Below are 25,631 nucleotides of genomic sequence, written 5' to 3'. Positions count from 1 at the left end.
GTTCAACCTGATTGGTTAAATATTTTTTGTTTATTTTATTAAGTCCAAATGAAATACATTTGTGTGTCTAAATATTATGTTCTAGAATCCCAGGAATCTACCATACATGAAAGAATGTTAGAGATTTGGGGTCTTTTTTCACTTCACCAAAATATAACTAATCATTTTCTGAATTTGGACCCCCACAATTTATGTCAGAGAGTGAAAACCCTCAGAAATGAAAAAATATATACATATATGTATATACATACACACATATATATGTATATGTGTGCGTGTTTACATACACACATATACATATATATGTATATGTGTGCGTGTTTGTGTATGAAATCTCATGTCTGGTCTTTGTCAGAATTTTTACAACTTAATATGTACAATACACATATAGGAACTGAAAATTATGGTGCCTTCACCCTGGAAATTGACAAAAGGATTTTGAAATAGAAGGGCAAGTACTGGATAACATTTTATGTGCCCAAATTCATTTCTATATTTAGTTTTCTTACTCCTGAAAAACTTAAAAGGAGTACCATGTACAACCAGGCAAGCTGTTCACTGCACAAGGGCACCTAGCTAGCGAAGTGAGGCAGAGGGGGATGAAATCCAACTCAGGCTCAATTTATCATATGCCCAGGGGACATCTTTTTCTGATTTGCCCAGAGAATCAATATGGGTCATCAAAGCCTTGGTTCATTCTCTAAGTGGAAACTAAGGAACCAACCCATGCCAGTGGTTCTCATGAGAATCACCCAAGGACTGGGTCAACCATGAACTGCTGGTCCTCACCCCCGAGTTTCTGATCCACTGGATGTGAGATGAGGCCTGAGAAGGCATATTTCTAACAAAGTTCCAAGTGATGCATGGACACCACACTTGGAGAACCACAGCTCCACATGGCAAGGGTTAATGTCAGAGGCTTTGCTGTGCACACATCAGGGACAAAGGTGACAGACACATGGGCTAGTGAACATGCCCATGCAGGGCACTGGATGGGCGACGGGCTTCATACAGACACAGGATCAATATCTTGGAGGAGTGGAGGACGTGGAGCCCAAAGGAGAAAGATGAGCAATAGAGTTTGAGGAGCCCAGGGGGAAGGAGAGGCCGAGGCACGAGAGCCACGAGGTGAACCTGGCAGAAGGGGCCACTCAGGGGGACCCCCAACCTTGCTTTGGGCCACCTCATCTCTTGGCACGGACTGGGCCCTCCTTTCTTCCTTGAGCCTCTCTCTCCTTTTCCTCAGGCTTCGCCCACGACTGAAGCGCAAGACCTGAAGGAAGCAGATGGAATCGTTACAGAGCACTGGCGTGCACACGTCAGGTGTGAGAATTCTCCCTGACCTGGTTCTCTGACCTGAGGAACTTACAGCCTAGTGAGACACACCAAGCATTCACATGAAACATGAAACATGAAACAAGCACCTCTGGAGCCACTATCTCCTAGGTCCTGTGCTGGGCATCACAGGAACCCAGAGAAGGGTAGGATATTTCCTCTGACCTCAAAAATCTCAGATTCTATGATAACCTCAACAGGTATGGCCAAGTAGGTGTGTATAAATTGTGCACTGCCTAACTCCAGGGAATGTCACACTGTGGCGGAGATACCAGATTGGATTATAAAATGAAGTTATAAGAACATTATGATAAAGAATCAGTGCCCAAGGAAAGGATTAATTTCTCCCCCTCTCCTCTGCCAGCCTCTCTTCAGGGAACCTAATTAACCAAGGGTCCCTATCTGTTGGGTTGTATATAGCTATCTCTAGGAAGCCTGAAAACTAACTCTTGATACATAAACATCTCTGACAGGCTTCAAGACCAGGGATGTAACAGATGCCTGTGAAGTTTCTTTTTAATTTGTAAACCTTTTAGGAATGTAGATATATCACTTAATTGCTAGTATAAATTTTAGGTCTCTATGCCAATTAACTGCTGCCTAAACTACACCTCATAGGCTTAGTTCTTAGAGATTTAGGGAGATAAACTCAAGTCATCTTGAGTTACTGCTGCCTATGGGAAAGGACACTGTATGATAACACTCACAAGTGTTTTACTGTCTTTGTTCTGCCCCTGTGAACTACTTATCATGAAATTTCTATACAGGGTCCTTGGTCATGAAGGCCAAGAATTGTAACCCACCATTATAGTAATGGTTAATAAATGATGTCAAATATCCTACAAAGAGCCCCCTGTAACCCCAGCTTAGGGACCAGAACTTCAGAATGTTAGCTCATTTTGGGTCTGCAGGGATAAATAAACCCGAGTTCTCCAACCCTCAGAGTGATGCTTGATCTCTTGCTGAATGTGATTTCCATAACATAAACGAGGACAAGAATGGTGTCACCTGGAGTTGTGTGATATGGCATCCCTGTGCCAGGCATAGTGTCATTCTTTTTTTTTTTCTTTTGGGTACCAGGGATTAAACTGAGGGGAACTCAACCACTGAGCCACATCCACAGCCCAATTTTCTATTTTATGAGAGACAGGATCTCACTGAGTTGCTTAGTGCCTTGCTGTTGCTGAGGCTGGCTCTGAACTCACGATTTTCCTGTCTCAGCCTCCCAAGCTGCTGGGATTACAGGCATGTGCCACCGTACCTGGTCATACTGTCATTCTCTACCTTAGCACACCAGACCTAAACTAGCTCAGATTTTTCCCTTGGCCAAACTGTGTACAAGTCATATTCAGTTTGAGTCAAATATTGAGCTGCAACTGTGAGCCATCACACCAGCTGTGGCCCCCAAAAGAAGACATCTGGTCTTCCCTTCACCGTGCAGAGCAGCTGAAGGAAGGCAGACAAGTATGTGTGGGGTTGGACAAGTCCAGGTTCCACCAGAAGCCAGCTGAAGGATCTTCAGGCCAGTAATTTCGGTGCTCTATCCTCTCAAACAGAGTGGTTGGCATTACCAAGAACAAGTAGGTGGTTGGCATACAGGGGAGCCCCAGTCACTGCCAGGTACCTCCTACCTGACTTAGAATTGCTTCATGGGAAGAGGATGTATCTCCACAGAGTGCAGATCTGTGAGTGGGTAGAAATCTTCAATCCTGGGCCCAGAGTGTTTAAGAATGCAAAAGGGTCCTTAGACCAAAAACTGAGAAGCACTGCCCTAAGCCATTTCTAAATTCAGACTCAGTAGAAAGTCAAGGCTGATGAAAGAGTCTCATTCTGATTGCTCACCTGGTTTGTGGCCTCTTAGGAGATAGAGCCAAAATCGGCCTGAAATTCGCTTCCCAGGCATTTGTGAACCCCATCAATCAAATATGACAAGTGACACTTAGAGGTCATCCAAACTCAAAACAATCAACAAAATTCCCTCCATTTACCATGTCATTAACCAGTGAAAATAACTTTGCAAGACTTACAGTCTTTCTCAGTGAACCATACCATCTACCAAATGGTACATCATTAATCTTTTCCAGTCCATGGGAATCAGGAAATGGCAATCTTGAGGCCTCGGAAAGCAGCCTACTTTTAGTGCCGCTGTGGCCCTTAAAATCCATGTTCCAATAAGGGACTAAGGCAGGGACACTTCTCTTTGCAGACAAGACAAATAGTAAGGCTGTTTCTGTCACTACACAGCTCAACAGAATGGCATGCATAAAATTCTATGCATATCTTAAAGTTCTTTATGTTGAGAATAGGTTAAGCATGTACAATTATGTGTGAAATAAACTTCCATAACATGTCATCCAATTTTCTTGCTCTTCAGTGTGGATGTGGAAAAACTGAAGTCATTTTTAAACAAAAACACAAAAGCAGAGCTTCACAGGGAATGGTGAAGCTTTTCTCCTTATAAGTGAAGACTCTTGGGTTCTGGAAGACACATGACAGGTGATTAAAGACACATCAGTCTTTTGGAGTGGGGAATTCTCCACCCCTCCAGGCTCCATGGTCTTTGTATAGCTGAGGATGGGTCCATCAAATCGTCAAATGCTGAAATGCCCAACACATACAATGAATTCTGACATTTATATACTACTCTGTGGTTTGTTTTTGGTACTGGGATTGAACCCAGGGGTGCTTAACCACTGAGCCACATCCCCAGACCTTTTTTGTATTTTATTTAGAGACAGGGTCTCACTGAGTTGCTTAGGGCCTCACTAAATTGCTGAGGCTGGCTTTGAACTTGCGATCCTCTTGTCTCAGCCTCCCAAGCCACTGGGATTACAGGTGTGCACTACTGCAGCAGGTAACCTGTGCTTTTTGGTCCATGGGAGACCAGCATTTTTTCTACTAGGATTCATGGATGTAATTCCACTAATGATTCTCTGCAAAAAGCTGGAGATGAGACATTCCATTTCTAGCAGCTTCTCACACCTGACTCCTATTATTAAGAGTCAAAAAAAAAAAAAAAAGAGTCAATGGACCTTCACAGACCACTGAGAAGGACCAGCTCCACACTCAAGAGAGTGATCAATTTTGCAAAAGACAGAAGTCTCCAGAAACTGTTAGCCATATTTGACATGTTTTTAAAACTTATAAAGACCACATAAAACCCTGGACTAGGCTGGTATATAGCAGGGTAGTGTTTAGAATCTTGACTTCTTGAGATTTTGCCTTCTTGCAACATTAGCCAGAAAAAGATGGAAAACCCATCAGTGTTTACTATAAGAGAGTAGCTCCAATATGGAAAAAAAAACCTGAATGTCCAACATTCAAGAAATGGCTTAACAAAATATTCACAGCAATAAAAAAAGAATATTATGTTTCCATTATAATTATGAAGACTGCAGAGTATTATCCTTTTATGGTGAAAGGCAAAATATAAAAGGGTACATCCAGTGAGAGTCTGATTATAGAAAAACTGTGCCTCTGGAGGGTAATATAAAGAAACAGTTATTTGAGGGTACAAGAATTATGACCAGCTTGTAAATTTTTTAAATTTCTTTATTACTTAGATAATGTCAACTTCAACTCAAATGATAACATATCAGCCATCATTTTCTGAATAAGGGTCAAAATACCATTATTCAATAAAAAAGGAATGAATACTATACTTAACTGTCTCTACAGGCCGATTACTGCTGTGCCTAGAATGGTCCCCTCCCTCCCACCCTCCTCTGGGAAATACCCCGCCTCTTTTCAAAGGCCTGTCCCACTTGTTCAGCAGTGGCATCTGCCCCAGCAGTCCTCTCCTGCAGTGTTTTAAACCCGGGTGGCTGGGAAGTTATGGTCCAGGAAGCTGGTGATGATGATGACATGCTATCAGGGAACAATAGCACCAAGTATAAAGGGCTGGACTTGAAGGCTTTGGTTCATCATCCCAGAGGCTCACAAGGATCCCTACTGCCTGGCTAATAAGCAGTATTGCTTAGTGGACAGCAACTCGAGAAGTCCCAATGACTTGGCAGCCCCATGTCATCAGTACAAGGCAAAGTGCTGTAATCCTACCTGGGGAGCTTTAGTGAGGAGGAGAGCAACTTCTGGGTTGTTGTGGTAGCGGGCAGTCTCCAGCGGAGTCTGGCCTGCCTAAGGAAAGGCACAGGGAAGGCAGGTGAGAAAGGGACACCAATGCTGCCACACGTGGCTCTCCCCAGGAGTGGCAGCTCCACACTGGGACACTCAGCCCCTGCAAGTGCTCAGCAAAACACAGCCATGCACAAGCCCGTCCTGCCCTTCAGCCTCATGCCAATCACCCAGGGCACCAAGCAACACCGGGTTCTCTGTGACAGAAGGCAAGTGTTGACCCAGGGAGCAGGAAGTGCTTTAGGAGGCAAATGTCAAGGGCATCGCCCACCAGAGAATGCTTCCTGGAAAAGAGGAGGGAAGGTCAAAATCAGAAGGATAGAGGAGGAACATTTCTAGTCAGGAAACAACACAAAGGATCATAAAATCCACTGGCAATAGATTTTCCCTGGAGAACAGTGAAGGGCCACATCAGGTCAGCCATAGTGTCTCAGAAGATTAAGCCAAAACCAGGAATGGATAATGGTGGTTTTGAAAAGGAAGAGGAAGGCAGCCAGGAAGAGAGGGCTGTGCCATCCAGATCATGCTAACTCCACCTGACAGTCCCAGCCCTTGGCCCGTCTGCTATACTTCCTGGCCTAGGATGGCTTCCAGGTCAAACCAAGATTCACCTCCCAAGCACATGAGACCCTTGTCAAGGCATCATGTGGTTCTGTTCGTGGAGATCTCAGAACTAATGGCCTAGGCACCCAGATCACATTTATGTCTGACTAGGGTTTCCTGGAGTCATGGAACAGGATTAAATGCAGAGGCTAAGTAGTGGTGGGCTGGTTGCCAGAGCAGGTGCTAGGGCCATCTAGAGAAGGCAGGAAGAGGAAGGGAAAGCTAGACACAGAGATAGCAAAGATCAGGAGCCTTTCGTCAGGTCAACAGCCCAGAACCCTACACGGCTATCCCACCCCAGGCCCCTCTGAGCTTCTCGGAAGGGCAGAGACTGGAGGCTAGCCTCGAGGAAGAACAATGGCTTTGACTGGTGCCTGTTATAGAACCTGGGGAGATGGAGAAAGAAGGAAGGAACAAGGAGCAGTGATTTGGGAGTTCAAGGCTGGTTAGTCTAATGACTGAGGCCATCTTCCTGAGGCCACAGGTGCTCACAGGTCTGGCACTCACTTTTGGTAACATCCACTTGCCAATTTGGATACCTCTGAGCTTCTTTTCCTACCAAGTTGTGCTCACTGCTGCTAGGTATGTAAAGGAGGGCCCTCAGGGACTGTCCACTCCTGGTGCTGTGTAGTGCTGGGGTCCCCTCCAGCCTTCCCCAAGGACCCCAGGGGCTATAGCTTCAGTGGAGCTGGCTGGATCCTCAGGGTCTGCTGTGGGTTAGTGGAAACACCCACCCCCCATCCTGGATGGAGATGAGAAAGCCTTCAGGAGACCACTGTTGCAACTCGACTTACATTATTGACGATGGTTCCATCTGCTCCAGCTTCTAGTAAGAGTTTAACCACCTTCTTGTGATTTAGGGCAGCAGCAACATGAAGGGCTGTGTCTCCAGCCTGAAAAATCAGACAGCATGCTGACTCCACCTGATGGTCCCAGCCCTTGGCCCGCCTGCTATTCTTCCTGGCCTAGGATGGTTTCCAGGTCAAACCAAGATTCACCTCCCGAGCACATGAGACCCTTGTCAAGGCATCATGTGGTTCTGTTCAAAGAGATCTCAGAACTAATGGCCTAGGCACCCAGATCACATTTATGTCTGACTAGGGTTTCCTGGAGTCATGGAACAGGATTAAATGCAGAGGCTAAGTAGTGGTGGGCTGGTTGCCAAGAATGATGGGACCCAAGGCTTCACCAAGGCAGGATGATGGGCAGGAAGCCCACGGCCAGCAGGCTTCTCATCCCAGAGCTCTGGGTCCTGCGCCTCTGCCCAGGGATTAGAGGTCAGAGGAACAGTTGGTTTCTGAGTGCTGGACTGAGCAGAAGCTGAGGGGGGAAAAAAAAAAAGACTACTTCTGCAAGCACTGGAGGGGTAACAGCCCACCCTCAGCCAACCTCATGAACTCAAAGGGGCTTCTGGGACTCAAAACAAAATCCATCTTCAGATTCAGGGTGTTCTTCGAGTGGAGACACTGAGAAAAGTTCAATTAAGACTAGTTGTTTTCCACCTCTTACCATATAGCTTACAAATGTTCATATTTTATACAAAGTGTTTTGTAATAAAACACAAAAGGTTGCCTGATTTAAAAATTAAACTTTATGTGTGTACAGATTAAAAAAATAACACACAAAAGGTGTTTTAGACAATTAACTTTGAAAGGAAGAAAGACAACTGCAACTTAGGTTAATTCCAAATGCTGTCATTTTCCAAACAGAATGACAGAAATATACCCGACAAATATAGGAGAAGTGAAATAATTCATTCTCTTCCCCTGCCAGGTGATTAGGCAAAGAGCCTTGATGCTTTTTTCATGGACAGCATGAAAATGTAGCCATCTGTGAGTAGCAGCAACAATGTTTATTTTATTTCACAGCCACTCAGTGTGAGTGTTGGGGAAGCTTGTGGAAGTGGTTTCCAATCTTGGCTGCATACTGGAATCCTCAGCAGAGCTTTAAAACACACCGATGCCAGGGTTCCACTCTCAGACCCGGTTTCCTTAGTCTATGGTGGGCAAGGGCATGGGAATTGTTAAAAGCACGCAGGTAGCTGTAAAATGCTGCCAAGCTTGAGAAGTGCTGCCTGGTGGGGGCTGTGGACGGGTAATCTGATCGATGAGAACCCACTGGGGAGGTTACAGAATGACAGGCTTAGCTATTTTATTAGGTCAGTGGTTCTCAACCTGGCTGCATATTCAGACAAGGAACTTTTTTAAAAAGTACTATTGCTTGGACCTCAAGCCCGAGATTTTGGCTCTTCTAAACTGGAGTGGATCCAGGAATGGCATTTTTAACTCCCCTGTTGATTCTCATATGCAGCCAGAGTCAAAACTACTGTTATAGGATATATTTAATCTGAACCACAATCTAATGTTTTTTAAATTTTAGATTTATGCATCCAAACTTGGAAAAGTCAAACTATGCATCATTTAGATATCAATAAATATCAAAGACTATTTTATCCAAATGACTAATGATAAACATGCACATTTCCATGGAAGACTATCATAAGTACAGCTTCATTTCAAATTCTTACTGTATGCAACAATACAGTTCAGGTACCCAACTTTACAGAAATAAGAGACTCCAGCTGCTCAAATAAAAGTGGCAGTATAAGGAGAAAAACTTGGAGTCAAAAGTCTCCCGATTCCCTCCCTCCCTTCTTTACCAAGCCACACTCCTGTGGGTTTCCTTTTCAAAACTCACTATAAACAAAGCCTGCCCCAGGATCTCAAAAAAAAAAATTCAAAATGCAAATGTGGTGATATGCACAGGAATGATAAAGGGTGTGCGTTCCCCAAAAGGCCAGATTGGCAAGACCAGTGGGACTCCATAGGATAACCACACAGAGACCAGTGCTGGTGGAGTCCCAAGCAGGTCAGAGGGCAGCACCTCCCAGCAGCCTCTGCTCCTGGCTGTGCTAACACACGTGTCAGGTAGCCTAGTACGAAGGATGCCACAGCCATGAAGAGGATACATGCACTGACCTGGTTCTTTTCATGGACAGAACAGAAAGCACTGAGGAGGAGCCTAATGATGGACAAGTGATTATAGCGCGCAGCAACGTGCAAACAGGTGTCGCCTGCCTGCGGACAGAAATCAAACTCTAAGCACAGTCAGCAATTACAAAACAAAAGAGAAACATAAAAAGAAAATATCATTTAAAAGCTGGAAGATCATCATATATTCATTAGGGGATGGTACCCTGAATAATAAGCAACTCAACATAAACGCCCCACTCCAACCCTTGCAATCCTGTCTGCTGCCCTGATTTTCACTGGGCCGAACCACCATATGGTTTGCTTTCATGTGTGTGAGATGGGATGCCTGCTCCCCGTGAGACCTTTGGCAGAGCTAAGGCAGATGATAAGGATCCATGGACTCCAGCCTACCCTATAACCCAAAGGGTCCAGAGTAAACCAAATTAAGACCACCTACAGCCTTGCTTTGGAAATGAGCCTTTCCAGCATAGACCCCTCATGGCTGGTAGGACCCTAATAATCCAAGTGGAGCCATGTGGCCTGGCTGCTGCTGTCTGCACCCCTTGCTGATGAGCCAGCAGTCACTGGGAGTTAAAAAGAGCATCCAGAAAGCTCTCCCTCAGTAGGCAAGAATCTAAGTCTGCTCCCAGAGAAATGGCAACCACCACAGAGACAGGAAGTTGTCATGCTCTGCAGCATCTCCTGATGATCCACGCTAGCTGTCTAGAGAACAGTGTCCATTCATTGTAACTTTTCCCCCTGGATTAAGAAGGAGACAAGTTCAATGCTGAGGTTCTAAAACTTCAGATGATTCTGTTTCAGATGAGTCTGCTTCACACAGGGAGATCTCAGCCATTTGTGAGAGAAACTTCAGATTCTCCTGCCAACATGTCTAAGGCATGGGATTTGTAAGAGAAAGAACTTCTCTGCAGAGGGAGGAGGGACACTCATGGGACCTTTCAGATCAGGTCTCCTCTAAGAACCACTAGCCCTTTGGCTCATGGGAAGGAACCTCAGTAATTAACAGGACCTGCCCTTTGTAGATGTTGGGAAGGAGCACCTACCAGACCTACCCCTAGGGTATCATCCCATATTTGCCAATAATAGTATGACACTCCACATGAGCAGAGACCTTCTTAAAATGTTTAGGCTGCCTCAGACACATGCTGGAAGAAATGATAAAAACAAACTAAAGACGAGGAGCAAAAAAGGATGGGAAATAAACAATATTTCCAAGTCTTTTGATTCCTCTTCTCATTCCCTAAATGACCCCTTAGGAAATTAGCAAAAAAATGAGTAATTTACAGACAGGCCCCAAACATTTCAATCTTTTCATGTAGCTATGACTGGGGGGGGGGGGTGTCATTTTTCAAGATGACACAAGTGAGAGAACACACAGAAGCCGGTTTCGTTCACCCACATTATTTTTGAGGTCAGCGCGGGAGCCACCCAGCAGGAGGACGCGTGTGCTCTGGGAGTGGCTGTTCTGGCAGGCCAGGTGCAGAGCCGTGTTCCCCGCCTTGGAGAGAGGCAGAGAAAAGGGGGTACACATTAGCAACACTGGGGCACAGACCTGTACACCTTGCAGAGGGGTAATACTTGGGGGTAAAAGGTTGATGCTGGCATTCTCTGCCTCCTGACGGGGGTCCCAGTGAGGGTGTTTCAGGGGCAAGAACATTTAACATGGAATCCAAATAGGCAGACAAGTCCTGTCAGGAAACCTGGGTCTGCCATTTCCTAGCTGAAAGCCACTGGGTAAGGTTCTAGAAATGCTTGGCCTGGGAAAGGGAGCAAGATTCTTCCTCCCGAGGCTGTGGGGATGGACACAGAGTGCTCAGGAAGGCACTTCGGGACCATAAAATGCTGCCTGTGTGCCAGGTGTCACCCTCTCAGAGAGGACTTCCTGCCCAACGTGGGCATTAGCTGTGGGCACAGCACTCTACCAGTGGTGAAGGAAAGAGGCCAAACCACTTCCTGAAAGTACAGATTAATGGTAATTAAGATTTCACTTGTAGGGCTTTATCAAATCACCTGTTCTTATGTTTTTCTTGAAACATCAAAATTTGAACTGTGAACAAGCCATCCCACATAACAGACAACATCGTTGCACCTGTCACTCACCATACAGGCAGAGACCCTGCTGCTTTTGGACTCTACCTCCAACATATCACATCACAATGACAACCAAGGGTCAGAGTAATGTCCACAGCAATCTTGCAGAAAGAACTGCATGATGTGAACAAAACATTCTGATTCTATGGAATAGTGTCTTGGAGGGCTGCTGGTAACCCCTGGGAAAGCAACAAGATCAGAAATAAGGAAAGCAGAACAGCACAATAGGAGCAGTGTCATGCCTGTGGCATGCAGGGGGTTAAATACATGGGCTCAGAACTGCAGTCATGTGGGTGCTTGGCTGTTGCTAGCTGTTACTGCCTGTTGTCTGCTTCTTCCTCACCTACTTCCCTCCCCTCTGGGCTCACAGCACTGCCTGCTGAAACTCCAGGATGTGAGATTCCTGACCATTGAAAAAAGGAATGAGCAAATCAATAGAGGAAAACTGTCAGTGTTCACTTACTCCCCTCATAACCTAGGCACTAACCAACCTGTAGAGCTTTTTCTGTTACCTCCAGAAACATGAAGGATCATAAACCTGAGTTTGGGAACTGCTGGTTCTCAAACCCTGGCTGCACATTGGAATCAATGGGAGAGCTTTTAGGAAACACCTGTGTTAGAAGGCACAGTGTGCATGCCTGTAATACCAGGTACTGGAGGCTAAAGCAAGGATCACAAATTCAAGGCCAACCTGGGTAACTTAGTGAGACTATCTCAAAAATAATGGCCGAGACGTAGCTCAGTTGTAAAGTGCCCCCGAGTTTAAAAAAAAAAAACAAAAACACCCAAACACAGCTTCAACCCTCTGGGGACTCTAATTCACTTGGCTGGGGGAGTGGGGACATGAGACACACCTGGACTGTCCCAGTTCTGGCATGAAAAGTCCCACATTCTGGGAAATATCAATTCTAGGCAAATGGGGACAGTTGTTCTCATCAGGCCTGGTTTGTTTTTTGTTGAAAATTCCCTAGGAAAACCTAATGTGCAACCAGGTAGAGAACCACTGCTAACTTAGTTCAACTTTAAAGGATCTGCCCACATTTTATTTTATTTTATTTTATTTTTTTTAGTTCAGACATTTTAGGTGACTTTTATTACAGTACATTGTTATAATTGTTTCATTTTATTAGCATTTATAATTGTTAATCTCTTATTGTTCCTACTTTAGAATTAAACTTTATGACAGGTATGTATGTATAGGAAAAAAATACATATGACTTTGTACTGAGGTTTTAGGTGGAAACTGGGGATCTTGGAATTTACAACTTTTATATTTTTAAACAAAGAAATTTTGTATTGGAATTTGTCAGTGAGAACTGAAAAACCCACCGGAAACCCTAGGTAACTCAGAAATGAACAAAATCAGGAAGTTACTTTGGCCCCACATTGGAGGGATAAAGGCTTGCTGTTGCTCAAACAAGAAAATGTCTAGGAATAGAGGAGACCAAACAGAATGTGGATGGGCACAAAACCCATTAAAAAACCTTAGCAATCTGCCCACATTTTAAATACTCCCATGTTGTCTCCAAATTGTGGGCCTCATGACAGACTTAAATACATGTTGAATAAATTAGTGAAGTAAAAGACATCCAATGGTTCTTAGAAATGCATCATACCAAAGCTTATTTTGCAAATAAGAAAATATCCGTTACGTGGAAAAAAATTTTGGATCAAGAAAATTAAACAGTGTAGGTTTGTATAAGTGATTTGTGGTACATCCATACAGTGAAGTACAACTGAGCAATCAAAAGGACTGGAGAGTCATGCATGTAACATGCAGGAATCTCAAAACATTAAATGACAGGAGTCAGACACAAGGCTGCATGCTTCAATATCCACTTATATGACATTTTCAAAAAGGCAAAACAGGCCTATGGTTGCCAGAATTTGGGAGCAGGGGTTGGGGGTTGCCAAGAAGTCAAAAGGAACTTTGTTGGGGATGATGGGAACATTCTACATCTTAAACTGCATGCATTTGTCGAAACTCAGAACACGGTTTCATTTCTAAAAAAAAGTGAACCTTATGTATATAAATTCTACCTTAAAATCTGAAACTTTAAAAATGGGCCTATAGAAGGCATGTGTAGTAGACATTTTCTGTCACTCTGGGTAAGGAATGCCGGCTTCCCAGACAGGGGCTGCTGTATTTGCTGAATAAGAAGGATCTTTCTAGAAGCTTCCCCAGAGATTGTCGGCTGCAGATTATAAAAATTTCTCTCTGGGATAGCATGAGTTATCCTAGAGGTGCTTCCGAAGCCTCTGCCACTTATCTTGAGAGAGAACTTGGGGCTTTCCACAGTATTTTGGGGGGAGGCAGTGTGCTGAAGCAGACAGACCTGGGCTGGATTATGGCCCTAAATGTGTTTTAATCAAGGACTCCCTTGACTTCCAACCTAAGCTCACTCATAAACAAGGACCACTACTTCTCAAAGTTGTTATAAAAAGGAGATGTGATTACACACCAACTCATGTTCCAGACCATGCATAACCCTGAAAAATGGTGAGTCAAGCATTATTGATGATATTGCCATGCACAGCTGCTGTTGTCCCTCAAGCTATTGGCCCATGAAGGATTCATGAGAAATATCTAACTAGAAAAGAGCTGCACAAAGCTGTGTACAGTGAGTGCCAAGGGAGAGCTGCAGGAGACAGCATGGTGGGCCTGCAAGGGGAGAGGTCTAAGTGCCTGGGTTGGCATCTGTGGGCACAGATGAGGGGTGGGCCACTCCTGAGGGTCAGGCAATGGAAAGAGCAAGCCCACTGTGAGCACAGGAGATGCATTCTGGGAAAACCTCAGGAGGGGAGCAGGCTGGAAGGCTTCACTGGGAGGTTTCTGAGGAAGAGCTAGATACAGAAGACACAGCCCTGAGCTAGTCGATTTGTTTTGAGGCTTCTGAAATAAATTAGGAACACTTCATGAATGTGAAGAGAAAGGGACAGAATAGATAAAGAAAACAGCCTAAGACTGGATGAGTAACCAGAGAGGGGAGATGAGCACCATGACTCAGTCCCTGTCTCCACGAGGACAGAAATGGCTTGCTTCACCACACTGTAATAAACCAAGAGAAAAGCAGTGATAGCCAGAGATTTCAAAGGAGGTCCAAGCCACCAGGGCAGGTTCTTACACTCCCTGCATGGGTTATGGTCTCTGAAGCCTTCTGGTTTTCTATTTCCTCAGCAGGCGAAACCCAGAGAAGTCATTAGAGTATATCTCCGAAAGGTTGGCTAATATTAGACCTTTTATCTGACATTGCTTTTGAAGATCTTGCATGGAGATGTGTGCAAAGGGGTCTTAGGCTACAGATATCGGGTCTCAGATCCTATTTTGCCATGTGTTTGTACATATACTGTTTAAGGGAGACTTCGAGCTGCTGCCCATGATCACCATGCTGCTGTCACCTGGTCCCATTCTAGCACACCAGATTCATTATTCCACTACTACCAGGTAAAGCCACCTCCCCATGATGTTGACTGTACAGGTGCATTATGGGTAATCCTCCAGCCCTTCAAATCCTTGTCACACACCCAGCCCAACCCTCTAAGGACAGAAAAGAGGGCCAGCCGTTTTACAAGTCCTCCTCACCACACTGCAAATATCCCAAGAGGACTGACAATGCTTTTTATTTTTAAAATAAAATATGCCTCTTTTCTCAAGGAATAATCAGTGCATTTTGGAAATCTTAGGAAAGGTATAAACAAAAACAAATATAGAAATTCTCCATTCCCACGGGTAAAACTGTTAATTTGGTGATACCCTTTAAGACAGTGTTTAATATAAATTTATGTTAAGCATTGAGATAAGTAAATGATTTCATACCCATTATGTTCTTCCATAACTCAAGACCATTATTTTCAAAATTGATTTTAATTATATTAAATGTGTTCACTATATGAGTGAATAGTGACTTTTAAATCCTTTGCCCCACATTTTTTACATTACAATTATTGCTGTCAAACATCATTAAGGGTAAATTTTTACTAACCATATGTTATTGATTTTGAGAATAGAGTCCTAGGGAGGCAGTTACTCGGTAAAAAGGCAGAACCACTTTTAAGACTCTTGATTTTTGCCAGTTTGCCTCTTAAAGGTGGCTGTTCCCATCTCACTTCCCTAGTAGTACCTGAGTGAACCCCCTTACCAGCCCACTTCTCCACATTCTTGCTACTATTGGGTATTGGCATTTCACAGTTCCTTGCTAACATTTTTAATGTCAACTGAGGGTTGTCCTTTTACAATAGTGTCAATGCTGGGGACAGTGACCTGATGCAGGTTCCCAGCAGCACTCGGGAGTCTCACATCAGCAGCATTTCAGCACTGATGGGGAACTTGATCCTGACCAGGAATATCTATCCACTTTCACCCTTCTCTGCAAATGAAACTTCAGGTTCTCTATACACCTCTGAGCTCTCACTCTGCTGAGAGGAGATTCCTACAAGGAGGGAAACCCACAGCCACCCTTGCCGCAGTCCGGCTGCGGCAAAATAAACGGCTTCCACTCCTGCTGTATCAACGTACACAAGTTGTTCGTCACCCTCCGCTTATTTTGCCCAGCCAGCCGGGCTGCGGCACACCCTCACCTGTGAATGAGGAGTCCTAGCACCTGCTGGGCCTCACCTTGTTCCTGGCAAGCACATTGGCTCCTGCTTTAACAAGCAGCTTGGCTGACTGGCTGAAACCATGCCAGGATGCTTCATGCAGGGCTGTATTCCCATCCTAAGGTACACACAGGGGAAACGGCACATTACCCAAGACTTAATTGTTCTCATTACCATCAATATATCACAGTAGATTTTCACAGTACACCACAGGTTTTCTTCAACTGGGATGCCTCATCTGAGTCACACAACACAAAGAAAATGATCTGAATGGCCAGTCTCTCCATTCTCCTAGAATAGTTAGCTGAGATAGAGCACTTGTTTAGCATGCATGAGATTTGATCCCAGCACAGGGAGATAACCAAAAAAAAAAAAAAAAGCATAAAAGCTATCCAATGAATAAATAAAAATGAATTTGTGATGTACACAGACACATTAGGCATTAGGATTTAAGCCTCTCTGGGAATCTTATGTTGAGAAAGGCTCCAGGGCCCATCCATAGCTCCTGATAGAAAACAACACCAACACCGTCAGGAAGGCTCACTGCCCTTTCCTACTCCAGCCCCCCACTGCCCCTGACACCACAGGGAATTCTGCAAAAACAGAAAAGGAGAGTTCAGTTTCACAAGTTCCAGGGGCCTGATAGGTTAACCCCCCCCACACACACACACACTTTTTCACCAAAATGTAATGTCATCTAGTTTATTCTGAAAGCCTCAGGGGCATAAACAAATGAGCAGACACCAAGGAAACAGTGAGTGATAGGCATGTCCCCCTTACCTTGTCTTGTCTGTCCAGGGCACATCCCTCCTGGATGAGTGCTGCGATGATCTCGGTGTTCCCCACCACCGTGGCCCGGTGTAAGGCGGTCTGGTCCCCCTGCAGAGTGACGTGGAGGCAGGAACAGCAGTCAGCTTGCCTAGCACCACTCACTCTTCCACTCAGACACCTCCCACCCCCACAAGGAGCAGGCTGGCTACTTGCAGAAGGGCTCATCACCACAGGCAAGGAGAGCTTTGAGGTCCTGTTAGTAGACAATGCACACTGGCAGAGCAATTTTGTTCATAAATTCAAGGAGACCATAAGCCAATAGCAACCCTCAGCCCCAGATTAACTTCAGAATGAGGCCCGCTCCTGCCACCCCAAGGGATGTCACGTGTGAGGAGCAAGTCTGGGAGCTGGGCTGTGTGTGGTGTGCTGTGCCATTAAACCAAACACACCCAGTCTTCACCCCCACCAATATCCTTGGTATATAATAGGACTGTCCACGTCTCAATTTCATCCCACGGTTTATCTGTACAATTTAAGGGATGTCCAGAGTGATGAGGTCAGGATGCCTGGCTTACAGAGCAATCGTTCTGGCTAGGTCAGTTAGTAGCACTGCATCCTCATTGATTTATGCTGCATTCTGATCCTTCTCTGCCATCAGATTCCTGGGATTGCCAACCAGTTTTCTCCTTCAGGCGCCGAAGGGAACTTGACTCTTCCCCAGTGGCAGTGGAGAGAAGGATGAAACACACCCAGAGGTAAGAAGATCAAGACTGTAGCATGACAGTTCTGAGTCTCTAAGAGTACATCTTATTTATGACACACACTCAAGAAGTCAGGGCAAATCAAGTGAAGCCTGTGGTCTAGAATTGATCTCAAAAGGTGAGATGGGTGAACAGCAGGGAGATTTCCTGATAAAAAGGAACACTAGGCACAGGGCAAAGGGACTGTGAGACCCAGGTGGTGTATGTCCTTGGGAGACCTGTCATTTCACTAGATCTCCACTTGCTAAAGGTGAGGCCTGACGATCCCCAAGGTCCTTCTCCTCCTTTTATGGATTATATGATATGGTACACTCCCAGGACATCCCTGGACCTTAGCCCAAGAAAGGCATGAAAGATTGTTATGAGATAGGTAACAACCGGGTGCAGTCACAGTTATAATCTTCAGCATGCTGAAGCAGGAGGACCACAAGTATGGGGCCAGCCTCTGCAACTCAGTGAAACCCTGTCTCAAAAGAGGGCTGGGGATATAGCTTGGATTCTCAGTTCCCCCCAAAAGATGAGAGATTTCTCAAAAGACGAATGCACAACTATAAATAGCCTTAATGAAATACCAATTCAATTTACTAAACTCCCTGGATTTACACACATTAAGATTATTTAATTCAAAAAAGTTCTGAAGATGCACAAAATTGTGAACGTATGTAATGCCACTTAATACCTCTGCCATTTAAATGGTTATGACTGGGAATTTTGTTATATGATTTTATCATGATTTTAAAAAATCCTATTCAATAGTCAAAATTTGCTTTCTTAAAATTAAAGTCTCCTTTTAAAAATCCCCAAGGGGAAGTAATTCTTATTTTATTTCTTACNTTTTTTTTAGTTTTTAGATGGACACAATATCTTTGTTTATTTTTATGTGGTGCTGAGGATTGAACCCAGTGCCTCACACATGTGAGGCAAGCGATTTGCCACTGAGCTACAATCCCAGCCCTCCGAATTTCATCCTACAGTTTATCTGTACACTTAAGGGATGTCACGAGGGATGGAGTCAGGACATCTAGTCACATTACCACAACTGCATCCACTGCCCTCAGCACTAACGTCAATGACCCTCTGCTTGGCCTCCTAAGCTAATATTCCACTATAAATTAGGTTTAGACTGGTTTTCTTGTCCACTTTTCCAGTCCACTTTTTCAAAGAGAACTCTTTCTATATACCAATGCGGTTAAAAGGAGAATGTGGCCACGGGATCAGTAATGGCAAGATCAGTAGTGGCAAGAGGTGTGACATTACAGTGTCCATTTCAAACATCTTGGGAAGCACTTCTGGAGGAAGAAAACTTGATGCCTAACAACTCATCATAGGAGCTACTGTCCAAGTCTTAACTTTTAAAAATTCCATAAGATGCCGGGCACAGTGGCTCACTCCTATAATCCCAGAGGCTCGAGAGGCTGAGGCAGGAGGATCATGAGTTCAAAGCCAGCCTCAGCAAAAGTGAGGCGCTAAGCAATTCTGTGAGACCCTGTCTCTAAATAAAATACAAAAAAAGGGCTGGGGATGTGGCTCAGTGGTCGAGTGCCCCCGAGTTCAATCCCCGGTACCAAAAACAAAAAAAAATTCATAAGAATTTCTAAGACTTTCCATTTTCCTATCAGAAAAGAGGAATTTTCCCAAAATTAGGCTCAGGTGTGACTTATTAGTATTGACCTATTTGAGGAGAAAGATGGTGCTCTGTCCTCAGCATGACTATGAGATAGCAGCCCATTCTTTCAGGGTAGGGTAGTGTTACCTTGGTCAGCTTTCCAAATTTCTAGAGGCCTTTTAATACCATGACAACTACACTCTACCTAGCCAAGGATACTACCCTTAAAAAAAAAAAAAAAAAAACTCTTTACAAAATAAAACTTACTGTTCTGTTCATGCCATGCATAAAGCATAAGCAACAAGCCCTGAACACACAGCTTGTGTCAGTCACTCTTGCATGCAAATGATCACAAGAAGAGCCTTCAGTGGTCAGGGCGCCATCTGACCTAGGTCATGGTCCAGGTTGAATGTTTCATCACATCTCATACCTGCCCACTAAATCATGAGCTGAGGCAGCTTTGGAGCCAGAGTAGCACCATTATTTATTACTGGCCTTCATTGTTGACCAAATGTATTTGCTTCCCTCAGGACAACTTTCCTTTGTGAATCTCTCATTCAGTGCTAGCAGCTAAATCTAACTTTTTTGGTAGTCCTTCGGAGTAAATTTTCAGATGAATCAAGACCCGAAGAGCTCTAACTACTGAACACGAATTGATGCAAACTGGCTGGCACAGGTGGCTCCTGCCTGTCCCTTTCCCTGTAAGACTTTTCAGCTATACTCACTACCTGTCTCCAGGCAACAAGCCCCCCGAACCCCGCAGCTTTCTCCTCCCCAACAGAGACCCACGCAGAGCCTGGATTCCTGTTTCCGTGGTCAGATAAACACTGCTGTACAGGCTACAGCCCTCTCCCCAGTATCTGTCCTTGGCTGGACAATTGGTTTTGCTTACACCATCTGGAATGGTCCAGGAGGGCTGAGCAATATACTTCCTCCAGCTTTTAACAGCGGCCACTCTGAAGTTAGCAAGACGAGAAAGGCTCTGAGACAAGACACATGAACAAAGGGCTGCCTCGGGCTGTCACCTTGAAAATACTCTCCCCAGAACATAACACAATTTAATACCCTGAAACCCTCAGTCAAAAAAAGATCAGTTACCTGTGAACTGATTCTTGGCTCCTACAAAATTAAAATTTACTGTTGAAACTTTTGTTCTTTTAAACATGACACAAGAAAAGTCGTGGCCTACATACTGATGAATCCAAGGAAAAAAAAATTTTTTTTTTGGCACCAGGGATTGAATCCAGGGGCACTCAATCACTAAGCCATACCCCCAGCTCTTTTTTATTCATTTTTTGAGACAGGTCTTGCCAAGTTCATTAGGTCCTTGCAATGTTGCTGAGGCTGGCTTTGAACTTGCAATTTTCCTGCCTCAGCCTCCCAAGCCACTGGAGTTACACCACTCCCAGCTGGACTGAAGCAACTCTGACATAAGGATTATTTCTATCCCATCTAGATCAATCACAAAATTCTGAAACTGAAACCAAAATGCTGGGGAAAGATAGCTTTCCCCAAATCATTTAGACAGTGAGTATTTGATTCCTACTACATATCAAGTAGATGGCATCTAATTCTCTCATACTCTGATAAGTCTCACCTAGGTTAACTAGCTAATTCAAGATAGCATGGTTAGACCAGAATGCAAATGGGCAAGGCTCTTTGCATTTACCCCAGGGGCTTCCAACCTGTGAAGCCAATTAACCTTAGGCTGAATCTCAAAAAAGACCAGGTACCTCTGTGAGGTTGGGACTGCCTCGTTGTGTAAGCTAAGTACTCAGTGTGGCATCCTGGCCACCGTGGGCACCCAAGATGCGTCTCTTGAATGATTAACTGCAGAGAAGTAAAGGGAAGATGCTGCAGCCAGAAACTTGAAGAGCCAGCAACCTCACAGTTTGGCACTTTGGGGCGGAACACACTGACCCATTTGCCAAAGAACAAACCACCAGCCCCCAATTTTTTTTGAGACATCAATGCTTCTCACTTCAGGGGCTCCGAAGCTCTCAGGTCTAAATCTTTGTTTTGAAATACTTTATTTTTCTCTCCTACGTGGTGAAAACCAGTTAGTATTCCAAAGAGAAACTCATGGAGGAAACACCAGTCATGCAAGGGTGGAATGTGCCCCTCTTCGGGAGGAAGCCCCAGGTGGAAAGAGCAGACATGTTGCAAGGAAGCTCAAAGCCAGGTAGGTGTATAAAGCAAGCCTCTGACCTCTTTCTCTCTCTCTGATCTTCTAGGGTTCTTCCTAGCCTTTCTTCTCAGGTTTTTCTTATTTTTTTCTTCCTTCATGTCATTTACTGTGGCCATAGGGTCCTGGACTATTTCTGAGGTGGGGATGGTGTGATTACTCATTGACCAATCAGAGATGGCGTTAGAACTCCGCTGAGGGTTGACAGCATTGTTGGGAAAGATGAGCGAATTTGCTTCTGGTGTTGCATATTCTAAAGAACTGTTTTCCACAGGTTGAAATTCATAATAATCCCACTCCAGGCCACTGGAGGTCATTCTTCAACTAATTCTCAGTCCTTACTATGCCATAAAGATCAGTATCTGTAGAATATGAGGTAAGGAGTAAACATTTCTATAGGTAACTTCTGAAGTGATTTACTCCAGTAATTAATCTCCCAGCTTCTTTAAACAAGAAATTTCTTCAAATTCTTGCTTAGATTTCAAGGCTGATCATCACCAGACATGGTGACATGGTATATACACAGCAGACAGACACGGATTATACAGTGACCAGCAAATGCAGGACTTCCAGACCCGTGGAGGTCAATTCTGCCTTCTCCATACCCATCTGTGTTTTTTTTCCACATTACTATTCTTGTGTTATGTTTTGAGTTATGTGGGAGAAACAAAGTGTGCTTTGTCTAGGAAAGGGAAAAGATGTGAGAGAATAATTCCAATAAATAAAAGAGGATGTTCCTGTCTCAAAGCAGAGCTGGCTTTCTGCTGACTTGTCTCACCTTGGCTACTCTGTAAGAACTCCTGCCTGTTTTACCTCGTACCTTGCCTGATAGAAATAGCAGCAGTTCTAGGAAATTAGCATGTCTTTTGCTGCATGAGGACACAGTGTTCCTCAGAGGAGTATCCTGTGGGGATGGGTTAGCATACCTGGCAACGAGGCTTTGACACCGTGGTGAGCAAGGGCTTTAATTAAGCAAAAAGACTAGATGATCCCAACATGTTTATACCAGCAACTCAAGGCCCCACCTGGGTTTTATGTGGTCAGCATCTCCTCCCTGTCCCTGTATTTTCCTCCTGTCATCTAAGGAGATGATGAGAGTCAGGAATGTTATGTTGGTTACAATGTTTAAAATAAAGTACTGTGTCTCAAGGTAAAAATCAACAACTTAAAGCTAAATTGGCATTTTCTGAAAATAACATTCTTGATGATCCAAGTCTCCAGATGTAACTGGAAATTTATGAGACACACAAGATGGCCTGCTGCTCATGCATAAAACAATGCCATATTCAGTTATTTCTTTGCAAATAGTGTCCTTTCTCATTTGGAAACACATTTGCCAAGTTTTAGGACACTGCACAGAGACTAAGGAAAACATGAATCACTTTAGTAAACCCTAGCACATACCTTGCATAGCTGAGGGCCTGAAATTTGAATTACACCTTCTTGCCAGTTATTTAAGGTAATTCCAGAAGAGGTTAGGATAAGGGAAAACTCTCTAAGATTCTCTGTTGCTCACAAATTTCTTATTTCTTAGAGTTCTACCACATGAATTAAGAATTGAAACAATTTCTAAAAATAGTTTGATTACATATCATAAAACCTTTTTCTAATAACTCATTGGAGAATCATTTAGACAATTCTTTCTTAGAGAATTCACCTTCTGCAAAGACCGAATAGGACAACCCTATGTGCTTGTAATCCCATCCCACCCTCTGTTCATTGGCTCAGGAATTGACAGGTGACCCCAGAGAAGCCAATCTGAGTCCTTTTCTCAATCATTTGAATGGAAGACTGAGATGTGGTCATGTTTCAAAAATAGCAGAGCGCCAGAGTAAACTCTTACTAGAAGCCTTTTCTTGAATTCTGTGAGATCTATGTCATTTTCCCCCCTTAAATAGGTCCTTGCCGACTAAATATATATATCAACTAACAGAAATCAAAGTGAGAAAAAGAAGAAATTAAGTTTTTAAGCCCTACCTTTTCTCTAGTGGTAAATTTGTGGTCAGTGATACGCATCTCCAGCAGGCCTTGCCCGCACTCACTGGGGTGTGAATGCTCCTTTGTGTGAAGGCAGGACACAGGCAAAAGGCCTTCAAGGCTCTGCACTTGAAAGCTAATAGAAAATGAACCATCCCACACTCCCAACCTCCAACTTCCTACTGAGAATGGACCTCAGAACAAGTGCTTCTGAGGAAGTTCTTGCCACAACAGGACTGAGATGGAGCTGAAAGTGTTGGGAGAGCATCTTCTTCCCTCTCACCTCATAGCTGCCCACATTTGTACTATGAACTTCTTGGCAAAAGTTGCGATTTGGATCTGGAATCTAGATCCCCAAAGTCTCATGTGTTGAAGGCTTTGTCCCCAGAACAGCAAAGTTCAGAGGTGGGGTTTGGCGTGAAGTAATTGGACCATGAGGGCTTTAACCTCATCAGTGGATTCATCCATTGATGAATTAGTAATTTGATGGTATTATTGGGAGGCTGCAGAAACTATAGAAGAAGGGGCTTCATTGAAGAAGGTGGGTCACTGGGTGTATGCCTTAGAAGGCTATATCTTCTCCCTGGCCCCTTCCTTGATCCCAGCTGACATAACCTGAGATTTTCCCTTCCACTAAGATGCTCTGGCTCACCTCAGGCCCAAAGCAATGGATCTGGTCAATTGTGGACTCTGAAACCATGAGCCAAAAAATAAAAATCTTTCCTCCCTTAGGCTGTTTTTCTAAGTATTTTGTCATAGCAACAAAAAGCTAACACAGCAGATAAGCTCCCCTGCTAACCCATTCCATAGAATGATGGCTTCTACTCACATCATCCTGGACATCAAGGTCACAGCCAGCCTTCAGCAAGATCTGGACCACAGAAAGATGGCCCTTATTGGCAGCAAGATGCAGGGGGGTCCGGCCATGCTGTTAACACAAAGCAAACACTGATTTTAGAACAAGATAGCAAAACTGCTTGCTCTCTTCAGGGTAGGGACAGGGGAAATTTTTTGCCCCTTTGATTTGGCAGAAAATTACTAATTTACCCAGATCTCAAGTTGTCTCAGTTAACTCTGGCTATTGGCATCATAATCAATTATCAATACATGATAATTTCCTTTAGTGTGTAATTTCTACTTCCCACTTGTAAGCAGCAAAATGAGAAAGAGTCTCATATCTTCTCATTTTCCCACTAAATACTAATATTATGGGATGATGAAGTGGCAATGATCAATTAGACCAGGGCCAGAGGTGAGAAACAGGAACTGCCAAGCTAGTCAGCCCTAGGAAAATCCCGTAACTCCTTAAAACAAAAACGGAACAAACTGATCAGGAAAGACTCTTCCTCCCTTTAAAAACAGATTGTAAAATGTTTCAGCCATCCAAAAATAAAGTATTTTAAAATCCACATAGCCCCAACCATTTCAAAAAGCATCAGTAAAACTACTCATGCTCCTTGTGGATGCCTCACAAATCTGATCTCCCCTCTAATTTGGTATTCACACCCCTCTGCCTTTATATTTTCACTGTTTATAGCCAAAGATAACACAAACAGATCTACTTATTTCAAAATCTTATGTCCACGGTAGTAAACTTTACAATGTGGCTCAGGATTTTTTCTTGTCTAACATTACATTTTTGAAACTTTTTTGTATGGTCACCTATAGCTCCAGTTCAGTTCCGTTGTACTAATGAGCACCCACCTGGTTGTTTCCTTGGGTTTGCAGAACATATTTGTGAGCTCAGCTCTCAGGCACTTCTCAGCCCTACAGATGCATCATGAAGACCATTCTCTCAACTGCTCTAAGCAGCACCTGGGCTCCTGGCTACCACCCTCAGTGGGAACACCCAGAATAAGTAACACTTTGCATTGTAAATTAATTTCTGTCCAGAGAACTGACCTTGTCACACTCCTACTTCTCCAAGCTCTGAAGGAGGCATTATGCCCCCTTAACTCTCCCTCAGGATTCACTGTGAAGGAAGGGTCAAACATCAATGAGCCATGGCCCCAGCCGTGCTAAAACACACCCATGAGGAATATGGGTCTCACACGGCCTCTGTGCTGCTTAGCATCTTGATAAAGACCCAAAGGCCTTTATTGATATTCTAGCAGGATAAACCTATTTATGGTCTCAATAAAACACCAGTTTGCAATGGATAACTAGCCATTGGAGGAAAACAGATAACAGACAATAAAGGATCTTCATTTCTAGCCATGAAATGCAATCAAAGCACGAGATTGAGACTGGAAAGAGGTCAGAGCTCGCTTTAAAATTAGAATGCTTAATTAAGAACAAAGTTATTCTAAAAAAAAAAAAGTGGTCTATAAAAAGTTTCATAAAAAAGGCAACATCTGAGATGAAAGAATGACCTTTCTTTGCCAGTGACTGTGCTCAGCCATGAGCCACTTAACCTTAACTCATTAAGTGAAATGTCCGTAGCTGATCAGATGGAGCAAAATGACCAGGTCTTCATTCACTGGGCCTGGTCTCAGACTCCATCTGCCATCACATATCTTCACACCTTGATACTGAGTGAATGACCTTCAGTAAGTTTCCTAAGGGTTCTGAAACAGGCGAGT

General features: G+C 44.0%; 1 protein-coding gene and 1 long non-coding RNA gene across 11 annotated transcripts in view; one reads left to right on the top strand and one right to left on the bottom strand.

The window, feature by feature from the left end:
* Ankrd6 (ankyrin repeat domain 6) overlaps positions 1–25,631 on the bottom strand; it is a 189,341-nt gene that overhangs the window by 11,803 nt on the left and 151,907 nt on the right. For 4 of the 10 annotated variants that reach the window (XM_048808567.1, XM_048808659.1, XM_048808609.1 and 1 more), the window contains exons 3-10: positions 23,879–23,977; positions 16,530–16,628; positions 15,769–15,867; positions 10,462–10,560; positions 9,048–9,146; positions 6,864–6,962; positions 5,392–5,469; positions 1,169–1,273 (exon numbers count right to left, since the gene is read on the bottom strand). In XM_048808567.1, the coding sequence (XP_048664524.1) occupies positions 1,169–1,273; positions 5,392–5,469; positions 6,864–6,962; positions 9,048–9,146; positions 10,462–10,560; positions 15,769–15,867; positions 16,530–16,628; positions 23,879–23,977 (777 nt within the window). Of the gene's footprint in view, positions 1–1,168; positions 1,274–5,391; positions 5,470–6,863; positions 6,963–9,047; positions 9,147–10,461; positions 10,561–11,162; positions 11,333–15,768; positions 15,868–16,529; positions 16,629–21,095; positions 21,435–23,878; positions 23,978–25,631 lie in introns of those variants that run through there. The other 6 variants (XM_048808475.1, XM_048808713.1, XM_048808742.1 and 3 more) reach the window with 6 other exon arrangements.
* Positions 1,168–25,318, top strand: LOC125618529. The gene is made up of 3 exons (XR_007349876.1): positions 1,168–1,323; positions 11,431–11,437; positions 25,306–25,318. It is a non-coding gene; the product is annotated as an uncharacterized LOC125618529 (long non-coding RNA).

Source organism: Marmota marmota, unplaced genomic scaffold (assembly GCF_001458135.2).
Source record: "Marmota marmota marmota unplaced genomic scaffold, marMar, whole genome shotgun sequence".
Taxonomy (NCBI): domain Eukaryota; kingdom Metazoa; phylum Chordata; class Mammalia; order Rodentia; family Sciuridae; genus Marmota; species Marmota marmota.
Note: the sequence above shows the minus strand (reverse complement) of the source record. Positions and strands in the feature narration are given on the sequence as shown.